Here is an 18,915-nt window from a genome sequence, read left to right as displayed (position 1 = left end):
GAAGCATTACAAGGGCGTTTGGGGACACTGCATTGGAATGTTGCAACAATAAAAGTTATTAGATACCAATTAATGGGAGATTCCTACGACAAAGCTTCGTATACGACTTGTCAGGGGCCACGTGCCTTGCTGAGCCCCCTTATCTTTTCTTGAACTGACACTGACTCCCCGTTGAGTGAGTCGAGCCGTTAGGTGGCATTCTTGACTTCCATCCTGTCGATCAATCTTTGGGAGACGGATGCTTCGCTCTTCTCTCGTATCATCCTCGTGAGTTGTCACTATGCAACCCTAAGCCAACTGGATAATCCACCAGGAGCAGCTAGTCGGCAATGTCATCCCGCAAAGTCGAATCCGAAGAGTCAAATCAAAAGACATTTCCCCGAAGCCTCTCAGCAGCCAGGAGTGCCCATGATGACATGCAGCCAATGTCGTCAGTTGGCCAGCATCGCAAAGGCCCCGGGAGGGGCGGCAGGACTGGGCAGCGGTCAGAGCTCTGGGCCACTGAAACGATCACTGTGTTGGTGTGTTGGCGGTGTGCCTCATCGGGCTGACAGCAGCGAGCACAGTCCCCCGATGACAGAGAATTGCAGGGCGGTGCAGGCGACCGATTGGAGATTGCACCCCCGCCTGCCCCCTCCAAAGCCTCCCGTTTCCCGTCACAAGCGTGAGGTCGCGCGCATGGCTTCGTTGGCCGGCCCCACTGGAATGCCACTGTAGCGGATCGTCATGGGGAATTTGATCTCCCTCTCCAGGGTCAGTTTCGCTCGCAGTTGCAGCCTGGGAATCTTCCATTCAACCATCCTCCATCCCTTTCAAGTCCGGCAGGCCCCTCCCCTCGAAGAACCACCCGGCCAGCCAAACAAAAGGAAAAACCACTCACACGTGGATTGTTCCTCAAGTGTCTTTTTTCCCCTGAGGCCAACCACACGTAGAGAGCCGGAAAGGGTCTTCAGCCAGCACGTCAACTTGCAGCAAACAACCGTGGGCGCCCGCATTGTGCGCGTCGACATATCTGCAGCAGCACCACCTCCATCCTAGCACTAGCACCCACCTAAGGTATTAATCGTAATCGCGAACCGCTAAGGAACGAATAGTCAGCTCTACACCAGTGGCTCATTGCGCGTCTCCTTACGGAACCCTGCCCGGTCAAACGCCAAACGCCCCCCTCCCCCCAACCTCGACCCATTCGTTTCCCAACTTCCCGAAACACAAAGGGAAAAAAACACACAATAGCTGCCACCCCTGGATTTGCTATCATTCTGGCTTCGACACGGCTCGCATGCTTGCCTAAGGGACGAAATATCCTTTCATCATGGCGGGCTCAGGCGAGTCTGCCACCACTAATAACCCCTCACCGACGATCGCCACCACCACCACCACCGCTGCTGCCGACATGGAGGAGTCAGCCCAGAAACCAAATGGCTCTCCTGCATCAGATGTAACCGCACAAAAGCCAACTCCCGCTGCAACAACAATGGCCGACAAGCCTGAATTCGATGATTTTGGTCTACCCATCAGACGATATGTACCTCCACCCCCCGAAGACGACGATGAGACGACCGATGCTCAGTCCGAACCGAAACACCCTGATCCCGAACCTTCAAAGATCGAAAAGGAGCTAGACGCCAACGATGCTCACTCTGACACGAAAGTCAACGGCGACAAGAAACCAAACAGCAACGGCGCAGAATCAGACAGCGAGGACGACTTCAGAGACGCGCAATCCGAGCAGCCGGCCACTGCCGCTGCGTCTGGCAACAACTCGAACACTCCGTCGACCCCGGTAACCTCGAACCTGGACAAGGACGAAATCAAAGACAAAATTGCTGCAGATGCAGACAGAGGAGATGTCAAAGAAAGCGTTGCGACAATCAATGGCGACGAGAGCGCGGAAGAGAAGGTGGACCAAAAGGACACAGGCACTGCGACTACGCCCAGCGAAACAAAATCATCAAGTCCAACACAGCCGGCCACTGATGATGCATCTGCCCCGGCCGCCGTTGCCAATGTTGAAACCAAAGACAACAGTGTGCCGACGAACGGCGTTGCCGATGCCAAGAAGGAGGATGCAAAGGAAATGCAGGCGACAAGGGAGACCAAGGCAAAGGACGAGCGGCCTGATTCACCCGTGAAGCTCGTCGACAAGGCAGACCAGCCCCAACCAAAGGCAGCAGGAGGCACCCATACCAGAGATACGAGCACCGCTAGCAACGTTGTCATGTCTGAATTCTCTCATCAGCAGTTGACGGCAGACAAAGAGGAAGAGAAAGACGATGACGATGGCGAATGGCAGGAGATGCCGGCATTTGCACCCTACGATATTTACGACGAAGACAATAGGCTTGTTGCCAAGGAGTACACGGAAGACGTGGACAACGAGAAATACGGCTACGGCGGGCTCGGGGGAGCTGGCAAGGGATATACTCGAGTAATTATGGACGACGATGCGGAATCGGCAACGAGCATGGACGACAACACGCAGTATCTTTTCAAAGACGTGAAGAGCACGGCAATGACAGAGGACGACGAGGAAGCGCGAGACGCCGTTTCTCAGATGCAGGCGACCAAGGACCTCTTGACCGAAGGGCAGAGGATAGCATATGTTGGACTTACCAGACTGGAAATTCATCACATGGTCAAGGAAGCCGAGAGCATCGAGCATACCAGGGGAACGAAGAAGGAAGTCAACATGTCAGCTGAAGCAACCAAGATGTGGGGACAGAAGATGATGATCCGTCTTTATACCCATATGGACATCAGCTCCCAGGAGCAAATTATGGTCGAGCAGCTAAGCGACCACGGTGTCGTCCCCTCTGACTTGACGCCATTGCTGATGGCCAACGCCAGGGTGAAGAACCCAATGGCGGAAGAGTCACGCTCTTCGCTGTCCGTGTCATCACCACGCACAGCGTCCCCGCGGACACCACTACCACCCAGCTCGCCGGCCCCGCCCGAGGATGAGAAGCCTGCCGAGGCGCCCCCGCCGTATGAGACCCATGAGGGAGAAGAGCTCCCCGCTGTGAAAACTCCGGCGCAGCTGTCAACATCAGCCAACATCGACATCGATCTTCGCTGGACGGTGTTGTGTGATTTGTTCCTTCTTTTAATTGCGGATTCGGTTTATGACTGTCGTTCCAGAATCCTCTTGGAGCGTGTTGGACAAAGCCTCCAGATTGACTGGTTGGATGTTAGGAAGTTCGAGAAGAAAGTAACGGACGCTTTGGAAATGCAGCAGGCAGCCGAGAAGGAAAATTGGAACGAGGACGAGCATATGGAGCACAGGAGAAAGCAGGCTCTTAAGAAACGATACGTCATGATGGGCTTGGCCACAGTCGGAGGCGGCTTGGTCATCGGTCTGTCCGCAGGTCTGCTTGCGCCCGTCATCGGAGCCGGTCTAGCAGCCGGTTTCACGACATTGGGAGTGACGGGAACTGGCACTTTCCTCGGCGGCGTCGGTGGCGCTGCTATCATCACGTCCAGTGCGGCCGCTTCAGGAAGTGTTATTGGAGGCCGAGCAGCGAATCGGAGAACTGGCGCGGTCAAGACTTTTGAGTACCGGCCTTTGCACAACAACAAGCGTGTCAACCTGATTGTCACTGTGGCTGGATGGATGACGGGCAAGGTCGATGACGTTCGCCTGCCCTTCAGCACTGTTGACCCCATCATGGGCGACATCTACTCCGTCTTCTGGGAACCAGAGATGTTGAGAAGTATGGGTGACACCATCAACATTCTTGCCACAGAGGTAAGATTGGTCACTTTGTAAACGTGAAGACGAACGAATACTCACACCAGCCAGGCTCTCACCCAAGGTCTTCAGCAAGTTCTGGCCAGCACTATTCTCACGAGTCTGATGGCTGCCTTGTCTTTGCCGGTCGTCTTGACCAAGCTTTCCTATCTGATTGACAACCCGTGGAGTGTCTCTCAGGACAGAGCTTGGGCTGCCGGCCTGATCCTTGCAGACTCACTGATTGACAGAAACCTGGGAACCCGCCCGATTACGCTTGTCGGGTACTCACTTGGCGCACGTGTGATTTTCTCCTGCCTCTTGGAGTTGGCCAGAAAGGGCGCGTACGGCCTCGTTCAGAATGTCTACCTTTTTGGTTCGCCTCTGATCATCAAGAAGGACGAATGGCTGCGAGCGCGAACGGTCGTACCAGGCAGATTTGTGAATGGATACAGCACCAACGACTGGATCCTTGCGTACTTGTTCAGACTGACCAGCGGCGGCCCTAGAAAGGTTGCCGGCTTGGCCAAGATTGAGGAAGTTCCGTTTATCGAGAACTTTGACGTCACGGAAATCGTCAAGGGCCACATGGAGTACCGACAGGCTATGCCTCGTCTCCTTCGAGAGTGTGGTTGGCTGGTGGAGAGCGACGAGTTTACCGAAATCGAGGACCCGGACCCGGAGAACCACCAGGAACGTCAACGTGAGCTTATTAATGAGATCGAAGAAGCGCGCAAGGAACTTGAAAAGGAGGGCCAAAAGAAGAAGAGCAGATTCTCGCTATTCGGACGAGGAAAGAAGGCCGACAAGGAAAAGTGGGAGATATATGAGGACATGGCGAAGGAGGGTAAGCAAACACCCTCGAGAACAGAAGACAAGGAGGGCAACAACCATGGTGTGCTCTTTGATATCGACGCAATCCGAGCCGAGGTGGCCAAGGAAAAGAATAAGCCGGCCGAAGATCCAGAAGAGTTTCAAGTGAAGGAGCTCAAATCGACTCTACCACCGATGAAGCTGGACCTTAACTCTTCAAATTCGTCCCTGAACCCACGAGACAGCTTGCGGGAGACGAAGAGCGCATATGCCGTGCCAGGCCGAGCGTCGTACGAAACTTCCGGCTCCTATGGCTATACGCCAGAGCGGACGCCGACCTTCCACTCGAGTCAAACCTTCCCAGCAACGCAGCGCGCCCCGTCCCCATATCACGCAGCTCTCTCGCCACAAGAGGATATTCAGATGACATTTGACGACTCGTTCCATGATCCTCCGCCAGCGCCACGACCTCCACCGAAAGATGATCCTCCGCCAACTCGGCCAGAGATGAAGACTACGCAGTCGGTGCCGACCATCGCCAGCAACCCGTGGGCTGACATTGATGATGATGATGATTTTGGCAAGGAGAAGGACATTTCCATGACTTTTGCATAACGAGGAGACGAGCGCAAGTTGGCCTTTCAAAAATGCCACGGCGTGTTACCTCGACAAGGCGTATGGCTTTAGTAGACCGACAACAACACAAACGATAATGCAGCCAGCTGACCTACGGGGGTTGTTGCTATTGTACGACTGGAGTGTGTTTTTTGGGTCAAGCGTTGGGTTAAACTACAAACTGTAGAACATTCGCGTACATAATTCGCTTGCAATGACGCAGAGTAATCGCACAAGATGGGAGATGATTCCCGCTGAACCAATTGTGAGAGTCGCACCGTCTTAGCCTCCTTACGTATCTGTGATGATGAAGCGATTGTGCACGTAAGGTCGGTCACCAAGGGATGTCACGCATGCTGTGCCAGGTTGTGAAGACTAAGCCTGAAAGACCGAGACAACACAGGTACATCATTGTCTGAGAAAGAACAAACACTGGTCTGTTGTTGAGTTGTCCTTTGCCAGTGCCCTCCCATCAACTAGATTCTCTCATCGAAGAAGAGAAGTTTATCACTTTAATTTGCGGTCTGCAGGGGAACGGAGACAGCAGAAATCCATGGTTGGTCAGTCTGGGAACTCCGAGTTTTGGAACTTGCTGCTCCTTCAAAAGAGCGGAGTTTGAGGCCCTATTGCGGCAGGAGAGGTCCGCTAACCTGCAGGATGGCATGAGGTGGGCACTACAAACCGACATTAGACGCGCGCCGAAGGAAGGGGAGGACCATTTGGCGATAGCGAGAATGAGATGAGCGAGTCGCCCGGATATGTGGGGGGGTTTTCTCTGTTGGTGTCGACGTTGGAAGGTTTTTTGGGTGTTGGGGGTTGCCGCTGCGGCCCCGGTTGATGACATGGTCGGGTCGCATTGGATCAGGCAGACCTCGACGCCGGCCGGGGGTGGTGGGGTCATTGATCGACAGGCAGCAGAGAAGGAACGGACGGACGGCACTGCCAGTAGATTACATACTTCAGGAGGACAGCAATGAAGAGTCGGTTCATTTCAAGTCTAGATGACTTTTGCGCCTGGACTGATGTCAGAAATCAAAGTTCATCTGTACGAGTGGTTTCCGGCTGTTTGTTCATACATCATCTCAACTTCAATCTAAAAGCAGGGACGAACATATCGGCCTCAAGGGCTTGAAACTTGACTGCTCGGAGAAGCTTGCCAAAACACTTCCCATTCCCTCGCATTTAGCTTATTTCCAGCCTACGTACCCCCTTGCCAATCGGTTTTCGCTGGAAGCTTCGTGCGCTGGAGCATGATCGGCTGCCAATCCTTCTTCTCAAACCCCAGCCGAACCAGTCAGAGAGCCGGAGATTTGGCGACTTGGGTTTCGGGTTCGGGCGGAGCAGAGCAAATAAGCAGCAAACATTGTCCAGGAGCAGATAAGCAGCAAACAGCGCCTCCAGGCTAACCACAGGTAACAACAACAAGGGAGAGAGAAAAAGGTTGTGAGGTGGGCGATGCCCCCGTGCTAATGCAAGCCTCCAACATCAGCCGCAGCGGCACTAGCGCTGCTACGCTAGGCCGTTGACGGTTGTGTTAGGGGTATGTCACGCTCTCTTCTCATTCTTCTTACTCTCTCGCTCCAAGTGATGCTTTCTTGGTTGCTGTCGATTGGCCACTGCCGGCTTCTGCTGCTGCTGTTGCTTTTGCTGCTACACCGAAAGTGCTTGTCGCTGCAGGGGAGAGGCGAAGGGAGGGACGGTCGACGAGTTGGCTTTGTCGAGAGATTCATTAATAGCAGCACCTGAGCCACGTTCCATTGGCCAGCTCGTTGCTGACGGTGGGGCTGGGGATTGGGGACCATGACCGCGCTAAGAGCTTGGTGGTGGTTAGCGGGTCCCGCTTTTCTCCAGCCTTACACACTTGCTCTTCCACTCTTTTATGGACTTTGGAACTCATTGGGCGCGATGCTTGTTGCTCCATTCCTTCCGGTGTACGTCTCGAGTCCGACAGTGTCCGTTCCCTTCTGCTGCTGGGGGGTTAAGCGTGATGGGCTTGTTGTCTCGTTAAATCATTTGCACGAAAACCGCCTTTCGTGGAGAAGCAGATTCCGACCTGTCGCTGACGCGGTGTAACGGAGCCATCTGCCGATCCCGGGATTACAAGCTCTGCGTCTCTGATTCAGAGACCTGTCAGGTAAGCCAAGGGAGGAAGTGAGGGGGTCAGATGCGCGGGAATGGTGAAAGGGGAGCTTAACGAGGGGCCGGGGATTCGTAACCCTGGGAGAGGATGGATGGCACGGTGGGGAGACTTCATCAAAAGAGCAGGCATCATTTTTGTTTGCTATCTTTCTGAAGAGCTAGCTAGGCACTCTTTGATCAGAGTTTCCACCGACATTGATTCCTTGGGTTTGCACCAAGGTATCTATCAATAACCCTCCCGTCCACGTCCGAGTGCGAAAGCTGCTTGTCTATCTCACCGTCACCATAATCATCGTTCCTGGAGTCCGAGTCCTGCCTTATTTGTGAATCTGAACAACCATCTCGAGAAACGACAGAAACGTCAGCTCGCCGGACATACTTGGCAAAGCTGCTTGAAGACTAGGTCCCGAGGGAATCGACAGCGCCTCACTTGATCAAGGACGCACGCAAGAAAGGTGCGGTTTCCGGGAGCCAATCGCCCGCGAGGAAAAGCCGTTGGAGCAGGGCCCTTGGCAAGAAAAGACCAGAGAGACAGACCCGCGGATCCTTCGACATTTCTTTGCGCGGCGCAGCCTTGGCGCGTGGCTTGCTGCAGCTGGCGTGGTAGATCCCAGTCGGGAGAGAAAGAGACCCCGGTCACCAAACACCAACACCCAACGGGGCGTCTCCAGCTGGACGTCTCGCAGAGCGCCGCGCCGTCAGCAACACCACACAGAGAAACCTGAACCCATTTTCCGACCTAACCAACAAAAGCGAAGCCGCCCCGTGAGACCGACTGCTCCTTGAGCTCGAAGGTCCCAACGTGCCTTACCCTGGTCGGCTTTTTCTTAGTGCCTGTCGTTCCCCCTCCATCCCCTGTCTGCCCAATTCCATCCTGCTCACTGCCGTCTTACACCAACCGGGGGTTGCTATTCTGCTTTCCTACCTAATCACATCCTCCACCCCCCGTAGCCTGCTTCCTTCCTCCCAAATTTCTTCCCTCTCGATTATTTTGCTTCTACTCTCACTGTTCGAAGGCTTTTTGGTACGACAACCCGAATTTGGATTTCGACAGACGGTTTTGGGTAGTGGACTGGCATACGGGTGTGGAACCACCGACTTACACGAGCATCACCGACATCGAATCTTGACCGAAAACTCGACTCGAGAGACGACTACGTAAAAACCCTTAATTCGGAACTTCTGGGCTGGGAGTCTGCGAGGAATACAATCATGTCCCTCCCGTCGGGCTTATTCGATAATGAAGACGAAGACAGCAACACCCTGTCTCTAGGGGAGAAGGGGAATACACCGTTCTACGAAACGACAACGAGGCCTGAACGGGACGAGGGCACCGGTGTCAAGAGCCCAACCATCGCGGTTGATACAGGTACACTGGGATCGGTCGACAGGGTGATCATGGCTTGGGACAACCCCCATGACGTGAAGTGGAATATTGACAGCAACTACGTCACGGTCGTCAACGCAACATGGCAGGGCCGCCAGGGTGACGATAAAGGTCCTGTCGGAACGATCAAATTTGTCCAAAACCCAAATGTATCGTCCGGTATGCCACGCGTAGGCTTGTTTGCCTCGTCGCGTGACGTCTACGCCAAGCGCGAATCCCCAGAATGTAAGCAACATTCAAATGCCGAGATTGCATGTTGTTTGACTGATCTGAGCTGTGCTAACCCTTGCGCGTGGTAGTCGAGTTTTTGACAGCCGGAGGAGGACTTACACTGCCGGTGAATGACACGGCAGTTTCTGCCTACCTGAAGAAAGAGATGTATCTCGTTCTCGGATGGTCCAGAAACGATGGCACCGGCACTGGATATACCCAGAGCGGTGTTTTCACAGTGTACAATGGCTCAAAGATTGATCAGGGGTATGCGGAGACTAAGGAAAACATCTTGTCCAAGATTACCAGCGACGCAGAATCTGCCGGCCAGGATATTGACAGTGGTTCTGAATGGGCTCCGAGGACAACCACCGGGGTGAGCTCTTCGATTACGTCGACTTCCACCGCAACATCCGCTCCCTCATCGACGACCTCTCCAGGCGCAGGCTCATCAAACTCTAGCTCCAGTTCCGGGGGCGGTGGTGGTCTCTCCGCCGGTGCCATAGCCGGCATCGTAATCGGCTCAATTCTCGGCGTCGCTCTGATTGCGTTCCTGCTCTGGTTCCTCCTGCGTCGCCGCCGCCGCGGCGCAAACAATGTTCACAATGGAGGATACGGCTCCGACCCCCACGAGTTCCTCGCCGACAAGGAGAATCACGCCCGCGTCACCGAATCCCCTCATTCCCCGTACTCAGACGACGGTCATCAGCAACAAGAAATGCAGCAATCGCAGCGCCACCTCACCGAGCCCGAGCATGACGCGACAGTACCAGCAGCCGCCGCAGCAGCAGTTCCCCCTGCCTCCGGCACAAGCCCGACAGAGCGCCGTTCGTTTGCGCCGCCGTACAGCGAGGAGGAGCACACGCCAATCGCCTCACGCTCACTCGAAAACGTCAACCGCGACGGAGCTAGATCGTCCACTCCCAACGTCAACTCCAACGTCTCACATCTCATCGAAGACGGCATGACAGAAGATGAGATCAGGCGGTTGGAAGAGGAAGAGCGAGCGCTGGACGCGGCGATTGAGCAAGCTGGCCAGAGCGGCGGTCAGGGGCAGCGCCGGTAGTCGTGGTAGGGCCCTCGTAAATCTAGATCGCAGACACCCAAAAGTGCGGTTTTTCTTGTTGCATAATATTTGACACGAATATCTTGTAGTGTGGCTATTTACCTGTTGATCTTTTCCTTCTTGATGGGCGTTTTTGCGATTCAGCCACTGTTAATCTACATTAAACCATTCGTTTTCGTCTAAGGGCACGCGGGCTAAGCATTTGCCCAAGAGGGTGCCGATACCCAGGCCGCGGTCGGAAGTTGACCTGTCGTCGTCGTGGTCGCGTATGAGAGGATGATCTGAGGTGTGTGGAGTGGGGGGGATAAGTAGATAAAAAGGGTTCCCGCCGCAGATTAAAGATGCTTGAAGTGTTTGCCAGGCCGTTTACCGTTGTGTGATTGCAGTATTATTTGTAGTTGAGCCTGCAATTGAGTTTTTCACCACGTGGTTTCACTTTGTTCACTGAGACAGACCCCTAATGACCAGCACAAGAATATCTGCCACTTGCCAAAAATAAGTCGTTCAAAAACCCGGGTCATGCTTACATGTCTAGTGTACAGTTGGGTATAGCATATCGAAAGTTGTCTGCTCCCACCAGCCTCACGCCGAAGGCGACGGAGCCCTTCTCTCCCTTTTGCGGCCTTCAAGGACCAGCAACGTTCCTCCGTTGATCGGATCCTTCTTGACGTGGTACGCTCTCTCCTGGCGTGCTCCAAAGCCCAACGCAGTCGTCTCAAGGGCACGCCCACTTAACTTCGGCTGAACAGCCGGCCCACCATATTGGATGCAATGCTCCCAGCCAGACCACCAGAGTACAGGGCGCTTCCAGCAATGTTAGAAGCGTGGCTGAACTTGTCGCAACGGGAGAAGGCCATGGCGTTCATGATGGTCAGGACGAGAGCGATGACTGTAATACAGAGAAGTAAGCAAATCAGGGTCTGCGAAGCCTCTCCTTGGACTCAAAATCTGGGAGAGGAGCTGAGGTCAAGGGGTCTGCAGGTAGAACTTACCAACCAGCGGCAACCACAAGAACTGCAGTCTGACCAGCGCAAATATGGCGAGAAGAACCCAGAGTAGCGGCTGTACATAGAGAGCGAGCCAGAAGAAGCGGCTGTCGGTGGGGTTGACGGTCTTCGTTCCTGGCTCGCTGCTCTCGAACACCCATTGCGAGTCGCCCGTTTGGGGATCCACCTCATTCCACCAGCGCAGTCCTACGAGTCTACGACCAGCAATGTTCTTGAGATAATAGAAGTCGGCGGCGAGGAGGAGAATAGTAATGATGAAGATCATGATCCTATGGTGAGACTGTGAGCAATTGTTCAAAGTGCCGTATGCAACGTCAGGCAGGATCGATGCGTGAGAAAGTAAACGGGTCGATTCTCCAACACCATAGCCATTCGGTCATGACCGGATGCAGGTTCGGACGTTCGCTTCGGGTGTTCGTTACAGGGAGAGAGAGGGCCATGCGACAACGTACATGCTCTTGATGATCCATAGTCCGAGGAAGTACACGAGGACGCTTGCTGTTACGAGCCATTGTCAGCTGGCCGATCTTTCCTAACAGAAGAACACGTTGAAACTGGACGAGACGTACATATGCGAAATGCAAGAAAGGTCAATAGGGTGATGGGATGCGAGCTCAACCGCCAGCTGAGGGAGCCGGGGGCCTCTTGTTGCGGCTGCTGCTGGTTCGACTCCATCGCGGGCGACTTTGTTTCGCGAGTACGAACTTCGATAACACGTTAGGCTGGTGGACTGAATTGAATGCGATCAAACTCTCGGTTTCGTTATCTTCGTGCGCATGTCGTGGCTTCGTGAGATTTCGTTGTTCTTGGTTCGGACGTAAGGGATTGGGAAGAGAGGGATGCCTGCTCCTCTGGAAACTAACACGGTACACACAGCTGTCGCGGGCGCATGCGTGGACAGCTACACTACTGCGTGTCCACCCCCAAAACCACGTTGAAGCTACGGTAAGCTGTTCGGTGCGTGGAGGCTGAGTTGTTCCGCAAGGGGTGACGTTGAGCTGCACGGGCCAATGAAGTGGCATCAGCTGCAAGGGTCCAAGGGCGGTCGAGTGCGGCAGAAACCGTGCCGACTCAGAAGCTCAACTCGCGACCAAATAGCCGACTTGGCTGGACCACTCGGCGTTCGAGTTACCGAGAGCTGTCTTTAAAGCAACTACGAACTGCCGGCTCAGAGGGGTAGTAAATGGTTACATAGGTATCTTCACTGTGTGTTGAATATTCTCATCGCCAGCTACACTTTACTTAATTTGGGAAGTCAGCCTTTGTTTTGTATTCACTATCAAGTTCCAAGCTCTTGCTTGTCCACTTAAGTCCAATACTACATCCACGGTACCCATCATGGCTGCCAGGTCCTCATCAATCATTCGGCGGGCGCTTCTCTACGGTTAATATACTCGCAACACTCATATCATCTGATAAACTGATGTTTTTCCAGTGCCTTCCTCATCGGAAAAGATGCTTACCAAGTCGTTGAGTCTCAAATCAGACAACGTAACATATGACCTGGAGGACTCCGTGACTCCCTCATTGAAAGCTCAGGCCAGGGGCCAACTCCGCTCGTTTCTCTCCAACCAGACAAGTCGACCGCCCTCCATATCCGAATTGGCCGTTCGAATCAATGCTGTGGAGACCAAGTTTGCGCTGGACGACCTTACTACTCTCGGATCTCTCCCCAATGTCGATGCCATCGTCGTCCCCAAGGTCAACTCCGCCGCCGACCTAACGTATGTAACCGATGTGCTGCGTCATGTCGCTCCCGAGAGACACACTGCCAGCTCGGAAAACCCTGTCAAAATTATCGCATTGATCGAATCTGCGCGCTCTGTCATGAACCTCGCCGAAATCTGCAAGGCATCTCCGTACCTCAGCGGATTGGTATTTGCCGCCGAAGACTTTGCTCTGGACCTTTCGCTTACCAGAACACCATCGCTTACCGAGTTTCTTTACGCAAGATCTGCTATCGTAACTGCTGCCAAGGCCGCTGATCTACCCAGTGCCATTGATCTTGTCTGTACTTCGTACAAGGGAGACGAAGGTTTGAAGAGGCTAGAAGAAGAGTCTCTGGGTGGAAAGTCAATGGGATTCAACGGAAAGCAATGTATACACCCTAACCAGGTCGAGCTGGTGCAAAAGATGTTTGCTCCCGGCGAAAAGGAGGTAGAATGGGCAGTTCGTATTGCCATCGCCGACGAGAAAGCCAATGCCGCAGGTCGCGGGGCTTGGACTCTAGACGGTATGATGATCGATGCGCCGGTGACGGGGAAGGCAAAGGCTATCATTGCAAAAGCAGAAAAGTGCGACCTTGATGTGGCTCGTCTGCGATCCAAATGGAAGGATCAACAGCCTGAGTAGGCCGAGCTAGCTCGAGGTCTAGAATAAGTTTGGCGGCCACAGCTCGCGCCCTTCTGCTAGCTCATCGTCTTGGTCCGCATCGTTTAGCTGTGTTCTGCTTGAGAGAAAGTCAATTTCGAAGCTTTTGTTGTAGCCGGCCACTGGCAATCGTTGTGTTCTCTTGAGGTTGTTGTTTGCAGAGTCTGTAATGTGCCAGCTCGAGTGTTCCGGCTGCCCTTCGGAGACCGCAAGTTCGTCGGGAAGAGGGCTTTCGGTGTAAGGTGTCTTCGAGTACCTTATATCAAGACGTCTACCATTCAATGCACTTCCGTGGTACGAATTCGTCACGCCTTCTTCAGACCGGGTTCCGAATGCATCCTGCTCGGCGCGTGCAATGAAATCAGCCAAGCTCTCATGAGGCTGAGATAGCGGCGTATCGATACGTCGTGAATGGTCCTTGTAGCCCATTATTTGGTCATGGCGATGGCCTCGAAAACGTGATTCTTGCAGTAGAGGCAATGGTGGACGGAAAGCATCCTCTTCACCGCTGCCAAATTGAATACGCGGCTGAGCGCCCATGAACTCAGTATATTCGTCGTACAAGGCGGTTGAAGGGCCGGGGATATGGTCCCGATTCAATACTTCGTCGCATAGAGTGCTCGATTTACATGCCGTCTTGGATAGACTTGGCGCACCACTTATGACAGAGAGCGGCGTAGAGTGTTGAGCCTGTTGAGATCTAAGTGCCGCTTCTCTTGACTCTAAGTTCCGTGCAGGTCCGTCGATGGTCGAAGATAGTTTGCAGAGAGCCTCGCCTGCTCTTTCGGGGGCTGGAGCAACGGCCTCCATGCCGTTGCTATTCCCGCAAATGTCGTCGTCCGGAACAGAAACATATAACCGGGGCTGCTTTGCAGCCGATGATGTTTGAGTAGACATTGTTGTTGGCACGATGTTGACCGGCATTCGTTCAGAAGCATGATCAGCTGTCAGGCCCTGTTCGTTTCGTTGATCTGGGGGGAGCCTGTTTGACACTCCCTGTCCGTTCTGGTCAGCGTTGTCGGCTGCCGCGATTGGTGCAGGCAATTCCTGAGTATTGACGCTGCCTTTCACTGAACCAACTCCACCATCAAAAGCGTTGTTATGGCCATTAGAGGGCAACTCTGCAGGCTTGACCTCGAGCTGGTCGTTGGGCACGGGTGGAAGATCGGCCGCTGTCATAACGCCTTTGTCTTGGTATCGAATGATACCCCGTAATTGCACAGGGCTCGCTTGGTGTGAATCGCGACCCAGACGGGCAGACACACCTGTGCCCACGCAGTGTTGCTTTTGGCTTTTCGATTTCTCGGCTGGCACCGCATTCATCTCTCTCCCGCTCATCGATTTTACAGTGCCATTGAATACTCCTGTCTCCTGCAGGCCGTTCCGGATAGTTTCTGGAGTGCTACTGGCGTCCCTGCCATTACGAGCTTGGGACATCGATGGCTGTCTTTGCTCGCTCGTAGACCATGACACATAGCTGGTCGCCATGCTACTGGCTCGTGGTATCAATGCTGACAAGAATCCACTACTTTGCGGCTGCAGTCGGGCTTCGCCTGCTCGTAGTGCTAGACCTCTTTCGAACGTTTCCGTAGATGTTTGATCCGCCGTACGTCGCCTGTCCAAATGATCACTCTTTGGGTGCATGCCGAATCCTCTATGTGCAGGGCTGACAGGGGCTTCGATAGGTACGGCTGGTAGGAGTTCATTCGGCGGTGTTTCTTTGTGTCCAAAATACGCCACCATCTCGTCTACCTCCCGCCCTCGGCGTTGCTTTTCCTTAGCCCGGGATTTATTGTGCTGTGCTCGTGAGGATATTAGAGATATTGGATTTTCGACGGCAGTCATCGAGTTGTACGCCAGCTCTCCCACTACGACTGGTCAGAATGGGTCAAAAAAGCTATGTCTAGGAACGCACCTGGATTGGGGGTAGATATGCGGCCGTTCTGAAAAAGACCATGCGATACATCAGGTTGTAGCTAGACACCCGGTTAGCAAAGCTCGTTCAGTATAAGGAGATGGTTCTTACCGTCAGCCTATCCTGGAGTATCGCTTCAGAACGGAAATTGTCCATGACGTCTTTGCCCGATGACAGAACCTTCTTTTTCGGGGGGACTTCCGACTGCTCACATCTTTCCTTGCGTGACTTTTGCTGCCGCTGCCGCGATCTTTTGTTCGATTCGTACCGATCGTCCCTAGTTTTATGCCTCGCTCGCTTCTTGAAATCGGGCGAAGGACTGCCAAAGGACGGCAGATGTGCCTTTTTGGGCACCTGATCAACGTGTTGGTGCTGATATTGTTCTTGAGATGGCAATCTTGTCTCATGTTGTCTGTCACGCAGCGGGGACGCTCGGGTATGACTTCTTGATGCGTCCGCGATGAACGAGCCGTCTCGAGACCGAGACCGTTTGTGACCTTGCCTCAAGTTGTCGAGATCAATGTTGTGTGGTCGCCAACCTGGAGAATGTGCCACTATTGGCTTCTGTTGTTGATTTTGCGCATCGACGGCTCTGGGTGAAATTACGCCTCTGCGACTGATATTGGAAAGCCAATTCTCGATCATCCCAGAGCCCTGGTTTGCGTCACTGCCTGTGTCGTTTTTCGAGTCCCAACCGTCCCCGTTCCAACTGGAGTTGGAGTACAAAGAGCGCCTGTGTCGTACTTGACTACGTTGATGCGTCTGTTCGGTATAGTCGTGTCCCCGTGGTTCAAATCGGTCGTGGCGAAGGTGTTCCTCGTCTCCGCGATGCCTGCGATGGCTGCGGTGGTTTCTCTCGAAATGGTGTTTCATGGTATCGAACATGCATGCATGCACCAAGATAGCTGGAGCGACAGAAGTAGATGAAGAAAACGGAAAACAGACTAGATTGAGTAGCTGGCGATCCAGCCAGCCAGCCGAGCACAGTCGCTCGCCGGAATGTACAGCTGAGGAATCCCATCGCCTTTGATCATTCCCCATCGCGAGTAGGTGCCACGCAGCCAGCGAGACGCATGACTGTGTTTTGGCATCGGCAAGATGCTGAACAGAAATCGTACCTTCTGCAATTTTTGTCTTCTTGTGCTCAAACTCTGGCCCGTCTCGCTATCGACGCAGCTGCGAACGTACACAAAAACGATTGCATCGCGACCTTTCAGAGCGGGTGCTATTACCTTCCTTGAATGGTTACACAGAAATGATTGGCAGGTGGACACTGCGCGGGGGAGTTGCTCAGATACACGGACGGCACCCGAAAGTGAGTGAGGGAGGACCCCTAGCACGCCGTACACTGATGTGCCGCTGGCGCCAAAATTTTTGAGAGAGAGCGGGCACGAATACTGCATAGTAGTTTCCGCCAGTTCCCACCGCCGACGGGGTCCAGACATTTGAACATGGCGCTAAAACTGCTGTGCAGCGCTAAGATTCTTCTGAGCAAGAGCCTCCAACTCGGAAGGCAAGTCTAAACGAGCTCGATAGCAACCATTTTTAATGTTAGCGAAGTTCTTAAGACTGTTGGTCAATCTACTCTTACCATTGTCCCTTACGACCAAAGCAAAGCGTTGCGCTCCAAAAGCCTGTCTCGATTGCGTCAATTCTTCGCACGACATAATGCTCGTTCTTGGCTCCGCAAATTCGTCGCTCCCTCCAGGAACATAGGGCGTCTCCAGGCTGCCGAGCGTTTCGTCGACGCAACCTCGAAGACGCGGCTTCTGAGGACGCATCGCCGAAATTGCCGCGCAGAACCACAAGACTCACAGCGGTCCTAGCCGATATGACGCGTTACCAAAGGCCCTGATTCGAGAGGGCATCCATCGGGAGGTTCACTTGATATGTCGTCGAACACACCCAAGTTGCGGCTGTCTCAGAATGCCAAGACAAGCCCCGGTAGGGACGGAACACGTCTTGCGTCGAATACCCGGCCGATTTCTATTGATAGCATCGACTTGGCTTCGATATGGAGAACACCGGATTTGTCCCGCCGTGACAGATGCTTGACAGCTGACCACGCACCCGAATGCGGGTTGCTTGCCGTTGGCCGCGAACTGTTTCAAAGCCGTGCACGACAGCTAGTCGACATTGGCTGGCAAATCTGTCCATCTGTCTCTGTCACCAACTTCATTTCATGATGGCAGCTTGGTTGACAAGAACTACATGGCAATCACATGACTTGGGAAGAATGCGGGCGCGAGTACTCGTTCTGATATTATCTTATGAAGAACGTCTGCTAAGTACGCGTACGAGGATTTCAGTTGCAACATCTGGGCCTGCGGTATGGCTCAGCTCAGCTCAGCTCCGGTCGTGATCTCGAGATTCCAAACATTCGGTTCAAGCGACGGCTAAAGGCCATTGGCACTCGAGATCAGCCCAGCATACCTTTTGCAGGGTCGCATCGTCCGTGACGACGCACGTGGCTGCAGGAGCTACCCCAGGCAGACCATTTGCACGGGCAGTGATATCGAAGCACATTAGGACATGTGTCGCCAACCCAACGACGTTGCCCAAGCTCTTTGTTTTTGCAGACAAAACCTTGGCTGTGGATAAGGCAGCGGGCCCGTGAAGAAGGCGCAGCAGGTTTCATCTTCGTCCGGTCACGACTAATTAATTATAGATGGTCCCTGGGAGTTTCGAATGCCACTGGGATCTTGAAGGCAACGACCCCGTGCTCCTGCCTACCGCCAGCCCTGCAGCAAACAGGCGCAAGAGCTGCATCCATCCATCCATCCATTTGATGACCACCGAGGCGAGAGAGCCAAGAAATGGCGAGAGGAGAAATGACCAAGCGGTGTGATGTGAAGACGAAGTCGGAACATGGAGCCATTTCCAAACCTTGGTATTTCCCGGCTGGGATCGCGGCCAAGTGCATTAGGGTTCCTGCTGGTGGCATTCCAGAGACCCAAACCGCCCCTCCACATCCAGGCTGCCCTCCCCCTCCGTATCCATGGCTCGATTGGAGTTCCATAGGCTGTTGGTCCATGCCACAATATGACGGCGGCTATACACCACTCATGCCTAGGGTACGGAGTTTAAAGGCTCCACTACCTTAGTCCCTGGGCCTGACGATGGCTGCCCCAGCTGTCCACAACAATGTGTTGCGTCACATTTCACAGTTGACTTCGATTTCGACGATTCGACGCTCTCGTCGTTTCTGGCCGAGGCGAGGCCATGGCCGGTGACCAGAGCGCAACGAAAGCGAGCAGAAATTGTCAGGAGTCGAGGTATTTTGGGACTCGCCCCCTGTGCCAACTGCGACTGCGCCTCGTGGGATTGGCTGGACGATGTCAGGTTGCACAAGGCCGCGGGCAATCGTCGGGGGAAAGACACGACCAATGTACCGATTTTCTCGCCATGAGGGGTCTTGTGTGGTTTGTGCGCCGTGCACTTGGGGGAGGGGCCAAAACCGAATTTACGATACGACAGAGGGGTTGGGTTGTGGCCTTTCTCGACTCCACTGGATCGACCAATATCCACTGCCAGACGACAAGGACACCACGTCCACACCCACATCTCTTCCACTCGACTTCACCCACATCGCAGGACCTCATCCGGCTCCTGGACCTCTTGCTGGTCAGTGCCAAGATGGGAGTGGAGCTTCCTGCCGACGGCATT

At 53.9% G+C, this 18,915-nt stretch overlaps 5 protein-coding genes across 5 annotated transcripts; 3 read left to right on the top strand and 2 right to left on the bottom strand.

Annotated features, from left to right (window-relative positions):
- Positions 1–1,312: 1,312 nt before the first annotated feature.
- Positions 1,313–5,155, top strand: CGCS363_v009577 (uncharacterized protein; the record flags this gene model as incomplete). The annotated part of the gene is made up of 2 exons (XM_036641426.1): positions 1,313–3,745; positions 3,800–5,155. 2 exons carry the CDS (start codon positions 1,313–1,315, stop codon positions 5,153–5,155), a joined length of 3,789 nt encoding a protein of 1,262 aa, XP_036492798.1.
- Positions 5,156–8,506: 3,351 nt separating this feature from the next.
- CGCS363_v009576 (uncharacterized protein) lies at positions 8,507–9,957 on the top strand (the record flags this gene model as incomplete). Its single annotated transcript, XM_036641425.1, has 2 exons — positions 8,507–8,906; positions 8,981–9,957. 2 exons carry the CDS (start codon positions 8,507–8,509, stop codon positions 9,955–9,957), a joined length of 1,377 nt encoding a protein of 458 aa, XP_036492839.1.
- A 731-nt stretch (positions 9,958–10,688) lies between these two features.
- TVP23 (Golgi apparatus membrane protein TVP23) lies at positions 10,689–11,639 on the bottom strand (the record flags this gene model as incomplete). Its single annotated transcript, XM_036641424.1, has 4 exons — positions 10,689–10,846; positions 10,950–11,233; positions 11,417–11,462; positions 11,534–11,639. 4 exons carry the CDS (start codon positions 11,637–11,639, stop codon positions 10,689–10,691), a joined length of 594 nt encoding a protein of 197 aa, XP_036492813.1.
- Positions 11,640–12,302: 663 nt separating this feature from the next.
- On the top strand, positions 12,303–13,316 carry CGCS363_v009574 (Citramalyl-CoA lyase; the record flags this gene model as incomplete). The annotated part of the gene is made up of 2 exons (XM_036641423.1): positions 12,303–12,348; positions 12,400–13,316. The coding sequence occupies 2 exons, from the start codon at positions 12,303–12,305 to the stop codon at positions 13,314–13,316; spliced, it is 963 nt and encodes a 320-aa protein (XP_036492816.1).
- Positions 13,317–14,859: 1,543 nt separating this feature from the next.
- CGCS363_v009573 (uncharacterized protein) lies at positions 14,860–15,405 on the bottom strand (the record flags this gene model as incomplete). Its single annotated transcript, XM_036641422.1, has 4 exons — positions 14,860–14,949; positions 15,024–15,202; positions 15,250–15,310; positions 15,361–15,405. 4 exons carry the CDS (start codon positions 15,403–15,405, stop codon positions 14,860–14,862), a joined length of 375 nt encoding a protein of 124 aa, XP_036492842.1.
- Between the last annotated feature and the right edge of the window lie 3,510 nt (positions 15,406–18,915).

This window comes from Colletotrichum siamense (genome assembly GCF_013390195.1).
Source record: "Colletotrichum siamense strain Cg363 chromosome Unknown KSG_Cg363_contig06, whole genome shotgun sequence".
NCBI lineage: Eukaryota > Fungi > Ascomycota > Sordariomycetes > Glomerellales > Glomerellaceae > Colletotrichum > Colletotrichum siamense.
The sequence above is the reverse complement of the archived record's forward strand: the minus strand, read 5'-3'. Positions and strand labels throughout refer to the sequence as shown.